The sequence below is a fragment of the Bactrocera latifrons genome, unplaced genomic scaffold (assembly GCF_001853355.1).
Source record: "Bactrocera latifrons isolate USDA-ARS-PBARC rearing strain unplaced genomic scaffold, ASM185335v1 scaffold_741, whole genome shotgun sequence".
NCBI lineage: Eukaryota > Metazoa > Arthropoda > Insecta > Diptera > Tephritidae > Bactrocera > Bactrocera latifrons.
The window spans coordinates 1-8,205 of record NW_017537425.1 but is presented as its reverse complement, the minus strand read 5'-3'; the positions used below and the strand labels follow the sequence as shown (position 1 = coordinate 8,205).

The 8,205-nt window shown below is 36.1% G+C and overlaps 1 protein-coding gene across 7 annotated transcripts in view; it reads right to left on the bottom strand.

Annotated features, from left to right (window-relative positions):
* The window catches only part of LOC108976301 (abnormal long morphology protein 1-like), a gene marked incomplete at its 5' end in the record, with an annotated part of 60,763 nt that extends 54,349 nt beyond the window's left edge, over positions 1-6,414 (bottom strand). For all 7 annotated transcript variants that reach the window (XM_018945307.1, XM_018945308.1, XM_018945310.1 and 4 more), the window contains 1 exon segment: positions 6,330-6,414. In XM_018945307.1, coding sequence (XP_018800852.1) covers positions 6,330-6,414 — 85 coding nt within the window.
* Positions 6,415-8,205: the final 1,791 nt, after the last annotated feature.

The following is an 8,205-nucleotide window of genomic DNA, read 5'->3' as shown; positions in this document are numbered from 1 at the left end:
TATTTTCTTAACACCCTGCTGACATGTACCAAATATGGGTGAAATCGGTTYACAACCACGCCTGAAATCTCGATTATCACTTTATCATGCGAGAGTATAAAATGTTCGGTGACACCCGAACTTAGCCCTTCCTTACTTGTTTGTTTTATCCTTCCTGATCAACGTATACATAATTTTCGTGTGCCAAATTTATATTTTAATAAGTTATTACTAAATTCCCTGCAAACTTGTTGTTATAGTATAGAATCAACGCAGCACTGTGATGATACTTGGGATTTGAAGAGTATCTTTGTTCAGCTCCTTAGTGTGTATGTACGCAAATCCTATACACTGAATAAATAATGATAGAATACATGATTACGGCAAGTATTTAGCGTTACTTCTTTTGGACTTAAGTTTAGTGAATGGTTAAAAGGTATTGTGATTGCCAAGTTTGGAGATTCCCAGCGAAACCAGGACCATAAATCTTGCTAATATCTGCACGACACATTATTAATTAAATTTTCTTCACGAATTAACGAAAGTGTTTACAATTTAAATTCTTCTTCTCATCTCATAAGAATTATGTCACAGGATAGCGGTTGGCGCAATCGGGTATTCCATAATTTTTGCTTTAATATTACAGCGTTATATATATTATATTTTCATAAAACTTATTTTATATGTTCTTCTTCTTCTTAATTGGTGTAAACACCGCTTACGCGATTATAGCCGAGTTAACAATAGCACGCCAGTCGTTTATTCTTTTCGCTGCGTGGCGCCAATTGGATATCCCAAGCGTAGGCAGGCCCTTCTCCACCTGGTCCTTCCAACGGAGTGGAGGTCTTCCTCTTCCTTTCAGAGCTGGAGTGTTCTCGTCCATTCGGACAACATGGCCTAATTCGCTGAACTATGTCAATGTCGTCATATATCTCATACAGCTCATCGTTCTATCGAATGCGATATTCGATGTCGCCAACACGCAAAGGACAATAAATCTTTCGCAGAACTTTTCTCTCGAATACTTGTAACATCGACACATCAGCTGTTTTCATCGTCCAAGCCTCTGCACCATATAGCAGGACGGAAATTTTGAGTGACTTATAGAGTTTGGTTTTTGTTCCTCGAGAGAGGACTTTGCTTCTCAATTGCCTACTCAGTCCGAAGTAGCACCTGTTGGCAAGAGTTATCCTGCGTTGCGTATTTCCAGGCTGACATTGTTGGTGGTGTTTACGCTGGTTCCAAGTTAGACGAAATTATCTATGTCTTTAAAGTTATGACTGTCAACAGTGGCGTGAGGGGCAGTCGTGGGTGTGACGACTGTTTGTTTGATGACAGGAGATATTCCGTCTTGCCCTCGTTCGCTGCCAAACCCATTTGCTTCTCTTATTTGTAAAGTCTGAAGAAAGCAGAACTAACGGCGCGGGTGTTGAGGCCGATATAAATATCATCGGCTGCTGGCGTATAGCTGTACACTCTTATAGAGGATTGTACCTTCTCTATTTAGTCCTGCAGCTTGAATTATTTTCTCCATAAGCACGTTGAAGAAGTCGCACAATAGGGAGTCGTCTTGTCTGAAACCTCCTTTGGTATCGAACGGCTCGGAGAGGTCATTCCCGATTCTGATGGAGCTTTTGGTATTGCTCAACGTCAGTTTACACAGCCGTATTAGTTTTGCGGGGATACCAAATTCAGACATCGCGGCATAAAGGCAGTTCCTTTTCGTGCTGTCAAAAGCAGCTTTGAAATCGACGATAAGGTGGTGTGTGTCAATTCTCCTTTCACAGGTCTTTTCCAAGGTTTGGCGCATAGTGAATACCTGGTCGGTTGTTGATTTTCCAGGTCAAAAGCCACAGTGATAAGATCCAATCAGTTTGTTGACGATCTGCTTTAAACTTTCGCACAATACGCTCGACAGAACCTTTTACGCGATGTTGGGCATAGCACACTTAAATTCCAATCGTTGGACATGCTTTCGTCCGAAGATATTTTACAAAGAAGCTGATGCATGCTCCTTATCAGTTCTTCGCCACCGAGTTTGAAAAGCTCGGCCGGTAATCCATCGGCCTCCGCCGCTTTGTTGTTATTCAGGCGGGTAATTGCTATTCGAACTTCTTAATGGTCGGGCAATGGGCCGTCTGCTCCATCCCCGTCGATTGGGGCATCGGGTTCGCCTTCTCCTGGCGTTGTGCGTTCACTGCCATTCAGCAGGCTGGCGAAGTGTTCCCTCCATAATTTAAGTATGCTCTGAGTATCGGTGACTAGATCGCCTTTGGGGGTTCTACATGAGTATGCTCCGGTCTTGAAACCTTCTGTAAGCCGCCTCATTTTTCGTAGAATTTTCTAGCATTAGCCCTGTCGGCAGCTTATCAAGCTTTTCGTACTCACTCATTTCGGCCTCTTTCTTTTTTTTGTCTGAAAATGCGTCTCGCTTCCCTCTTCAACTCTCGGTATCTATCGCATCCCGCACGTGTTGTGGTCGATCGTAACGTTGCGAGGTAGGCAGACCCTTTTTTCTCCGCTGCGACACGGTACTCTTCATCGTTTCCAATTTTTTTAAACAAAATTATAAAACATTTTCTTATCGTAGACCTATGTAATGTAAAAACAAGAAGAAATATTGACTTCGAACCGAAGCTATAATACTCTTCACAAATATGTACAAAAGATTCCATGCAAGAACTTTATTTTGATTGGTCAGTTTATGTGGCAACTTTGTATATGCTATAGTGCATCGATCTAAGCCATTTCTCAGGAAATTGTAACGTTGAGTTGGACAATCGTCAAATAAAAATGCTTTTCATACAACAATTCGATTTTAATCAATTTCTCTGAAGATTATACTATTGCTTTATCCATGCCAAATTTCGGGAAAATAAAAACGTTTTCAATACATAATAATTGTAATTGAACAGTTTGTATGGCAGCTATATAAGGTTGTAGAGATCCAATATCGCAGGTTCCGATAAATGAGCAACTTCTTAAAGAGGCGTGTGTACATTATACATAGGATCTCCGACGTTTCTTTTGGGTGTTACAAACTACGTGGTACACTTAATATACCGTGTTCAGGGTAAAAATATTTTATATTTACTCGAAAGTTCGTCTGATAATTTTATCTTTGACAGAGTTTATAGTATTTTGGTGTAGAAAATGTGCTGGATACAGATAGTTATGGATATTAATTGAAGTGACAATAACAATAACAATATCTGAACTTAATTCTTTTGAAGTATCTCGCTTCTTGGTCCATATGAACTACACATAATATGCAAGAATTGTAGTATTCGAACTAATAAACCAAGGGAAAGGTGTAAACGATATCATATAAGTACATTTTAAGCATCATCATAATATTAAAAGTAACATTCCAGTCAAAATCTATTGACATATCTTTCTCACTAACTGGAAACCGTTTTGGAAAGTCCAAAACTTATGGTCACTTTGAGGTCAAGGATTCTGTTTTGTATGAATTTCATACAGTTTTGGTTAGAAACGATATTGTTGACGAACACGAATGTCCAATAAATTTCATTAATATATGTATATCACATATTAATTGAATACATTTTATAAGAATTGTGGATCGATTTCATTCATTCTTGGCACTTGATGTCCTTGTTAACATATCTTAATATATGGTATAACATATATTTAGATCAGAGAATATTAAACGACGAGATTCAAAACGGTGTTCTATTGGAGGATAGAAATTGTGCAAAATGGAAATAATAAGAAGCTCAAGATGATTGTTTAAAAATCAAACTCTTTTGATTTTTCCCACAGACTCGTGCGAGAAATACCATAGTGAAAATGGAAATAAAATTACGATATAACCTGTGAAAGCTTGTTGTACTATGGTAATAAAGATGATTTTTTTTTTTGTTTTTTCAATACGAACAAACTTTCTACTGTCTTGTCGTTTTGTCTCACAATCGCCCTTGCACAGTGTTTGTCCCCGAACTCTTCTTGTCTGCTCCAGTGCAGTTTTTTCTAGCAGTTTAGTCGCTGCTATTTCGTATACGGCTTTCCAATTTTTTTTGTGATTCCACCATCTAGGTTTTCTGGAGTTGGGTCTATACCGAATGCATTTTTCAAAATTCGCCAACGAAGTATCCTTTAAATTCTCGATGATCTCACCTCCACAATAATCGCATTTGTCGTTATCTTCGTGTTGCGTTGTGAAATCTTGGACATTGGTGCGTCAAATGCATCCTTAAAGGGGCTTATTATCAATGAGGCAGTTTGGTAAGCCGACAACAAATTGTCGAGAAGAATAGTAGGTCGAAAGACTTCTTCAAAGAGGTCTGGGTCGAATTTTGTGGGTCCCCAGAAACTTATCTTAAAAGTTTACGGGTCGAAGGTCAGGTCCATCACCTATTATCGGCCACCTTTGTTCAACGTGGATTGGTTGCTTATGTTCAATAGCTCAAGGTCAAGGAAATCAAAAGCTTCCTACTATTAGTTCTTTTGCGTCTCTATTCAACAGCCCAGACATTAAAGTCGCCAGTTATTACAAATTTAGTTCTACATTGAGCACAAGGCCGTCGATAATATTGCTAAATATTTGGTCTTTAATGCTTGGGGTAAATAGCAACTACATATATGTATGTCGCTTACTTTAGCCCGAACAAAGCCATTGGAAGTGTGACCGGTTTTATATACTTCGCTGAGTAATCCCAAATCGATCTGTTTCTCAGCGATCGTGTCCTTTATCTCATGCGACTTGTTGTGCTGCCTTCTTATATAATATACCGTTCAATTTCTTTGGACCATGCCCTAACGCAGAGTAAACATTACGGCATATTGGTGCAGTCCTTGGCTTGATGTTCGCATTCGCCACATCTTCTGCACATCCTGGACCTGTCCACGTTTGTGAACACTTTCGCTGTGTGCCCATAGTGAAAACACCTGAAGTATCGCTGCAGTTGCCTGTGTTCCCGAATAAGACGAATTAGCCACTCGGGAGTTTTATGAGTACAGTTTGAAAGCCTCCGTAGGTCTTTCTTATACTCTTAATTGCTGAGATCGTCGATTCGGAGTTTCTCAACTCTTTTTTTTTAGAGCATACAGAACCGCGCCGCTAATGATTTTATTCAGGTATTTACACTAGGATTAACAGTTTTACGTTGGTCACATAGACATTTCCTAATATTCTCTTAGGAGTCGGTTGGTATCACTGTACCATTTAATTGTAGCAGCATTTCTCCACTTTCCGTTTTGCGTATTTTGGTTACCATATTTCCGAATCCGTCAAGGTTGGAATCGGACTTAATTTTACGTAGGATCACAGCATAAATAAGATATAAAATTCAAAGTCTTTTGGTGAGTTAGTTCTACGTTTCATCCATTGGATATATGATAATTATTTGTTAATAAGTAGTCAGAAATTTCATCTGCAATCTTGTATACATTCCCATTTCCGAAAATAAAGAGAACCTTAAAAGGCCGTCGTTATACAAGATAGATGAGAATCGGTGAAGGAGCTAAAGGCCATCTCGAGAAATGAATTTGAAAAGTGTTCCGGCGATTGGAAGAAGCACTGGTATAAGTGCATAATATCGAATGGGGACTATTTTAAACGCGTCAATTCTAATGTGGGCGAATTAACAAGCATTTTTTCATACTACAAAAATTCTTGTTATTTTTTGAACACTCCTCATATTATCCTTTGATTACTATAAGTAATACATTAATTACACACCAGCTTTTCAAACCGCATATAAACCTAACGCTATGATGATCTATACCAAAGTCAAATTTTTTAGCTTAATTTGTGACTGAATTAAGGTTTTATATAATATTTTGTTTTCTAATTAACAACGACCGGATGAGCAGACGGGAAACACTTTGTCGCGATATTTTGAATATTTTCAATAGTTTGGTGTATATCAACAAAATTTTAAGTAAACACTATTATTATACTACAGATAGTATGTGCAACGTATTTCGAGGGTTTTATAAGGTAGTTATTAGATGTCAAACAAGTCATTAACAACTAATAGTGTAATTGAATTAAAATAATGTATACAACTGTGTATGTGGCCTGAAGGCTAATGGTCAAGGGAATTTTGGAAGTGATCTGTAACAATAAATAATAAAAGCACTCAAGTAGTGAGTGTAAATAATATTAATTTAATTTTAATATTAATTTCTTTAAATATTGTCATATAGAATGGGGAGGAAAAGTACTTATATATTTTTTATCGAATTTTGGAACGAATAAAAAAGAAAACATTGAAGTAAATGAATATATAAATTTGTTTACATCCCACTTAAGTGGGTTAGCATTATATGTATATGAACATATGCATGAAAAAACGTATCACCATTGATTAAGTTGTACTTACGATTTCTTGGAACAATTTCATTGGCATCTGTTGCTGGCGTAAAGATTTTGAGCAAATCGATATTTTTTGGAGCGTTTGTTGACTCCTTCATTTTCAATTTGGGGTCATTAAATATGAAACGAATGAAATTAAAAGAAGGATTATTATTTATAAAATGAATATACATATTAACATGAGGCAATGGGCTAGACAAAAAAGAACTCGATAGAAAATCGATATTTGTAAGCTTGAAGATAATTAGATTTATCAGATGGCTTCTTCAGTAGTACGAGTCAATGACCACAAACGTATACATACTTGTATATATTTCTTATAGTTAAAAAAAAAAAAAATGTTCACAGAAAATACTATTAGAAAGGTTCAATATGACCACCATTCAGCTGTTGCAATGGTTTGGTGGTGAGTACCCTGTAAAGGCCTTACACCTCTTCACTTCTATGAAGACAAGACTGGTAGTATCAGCAGGCTGCTTTAAAAGGCTTGGTAAAGAAGTTAAGGAATACTCTTATCGATTCAGAGAATTGATTTTTCCAGCCAGATTCCGCTTTAGCATACAAGACAGAAACCACCCAGTAGTGGCTTAAAAGCAATGTTCCTGATTCTATAGCTGCGGATGATTGATTGTCCGTCTGGAAGATCAGAGATAAATCCTTTGGATTACAGTTTGTGGTCAGAGTTTAATGACATAGCCTGTCGAATATCCCATATAAAACTAACGATCATAATCATGTTCTTGTGATTATTTTTTTTTTTTGTCTAGATTAAATATCAATATGAAATCTTCACGAAGAATTTCAGATCTTACCTATATAGCATATAGCTTTCACAAGAACTGGTCGATCAAAATCAAGTTCTTGTATGCAGCTTTTTTGTTAAGCAATATTCTAGTATCGGTGTAAACAAGGCTAAAGTTTTTCCTTGATTATTTAGTGTAATTGGCTTTCTAATCGTTAGCTACTGCTTATATTATACTATCGAATTTAACCACATAACTCTATTTTAATCCATGTCCATATGTTGGCGTTATTAGTTTATCTAAGTTGTAAAAAACGATAATTTCTTACAAATTTTTTATACTGTTTCGAAATAATAGCACAATTTTTCAATTTTAGAAATGATGTGATTTAATATAATCGTAGTTGATGTTGCCTAGCTTTTGTTTTGAATACTTTTAGCGATATAAATTAACTGGCTTTCAGAAATATAACAAAAATTGTTATCGTCTAAATGTTGGCTCTGGTAATTATTCAAAGTTAAGTTTTTCACAATTTAATATTAATTTCAATAAAAATTAATTGGTATTTTAAACTTTACACTTCTCTTTTAGTCTCAGATTTTTTCCACTGTTTCCTTGAATTGTTTTAATTTTCTTTTGCAAAATTTATATATTATGTAACAATTAGTTTAATTATAGTTCAGTCTGCATTTTGAAAACTGCGTTGGGGCGGAAACGCGTTATAGGAAATCGCGTTATAGGAGGTTTACCTGTATATGCATTTAAATTTGAAGAATTCAACTATTTAAAACGAGTGTTTTTCCGATTTATAATTAATTTTACACTTACATTTTTAACTTTTATATCCACTAACACTTCACTAATTCGTTTCATATTAAAAAGCGTAAAAATAACTTTAATTCCACATTCAACTCTAGTTGAAACCCATTTATTCATACAATAAGAAAATGGTTGCAGGCAAGCAAAAAATTAGTGTTACCATATTTTGTAATGGAAAACAAGTAAGGAAGGGCTAAGTTCGGGTGTCACCGAACATTTTATACTCTCGCATGATAAAGTGATAATCGAGATTTCAGGCGTGGTTGTGAACCRATTTCACCCATATTTGGTACATGTCATCTGGATATAAAGAAAATATTA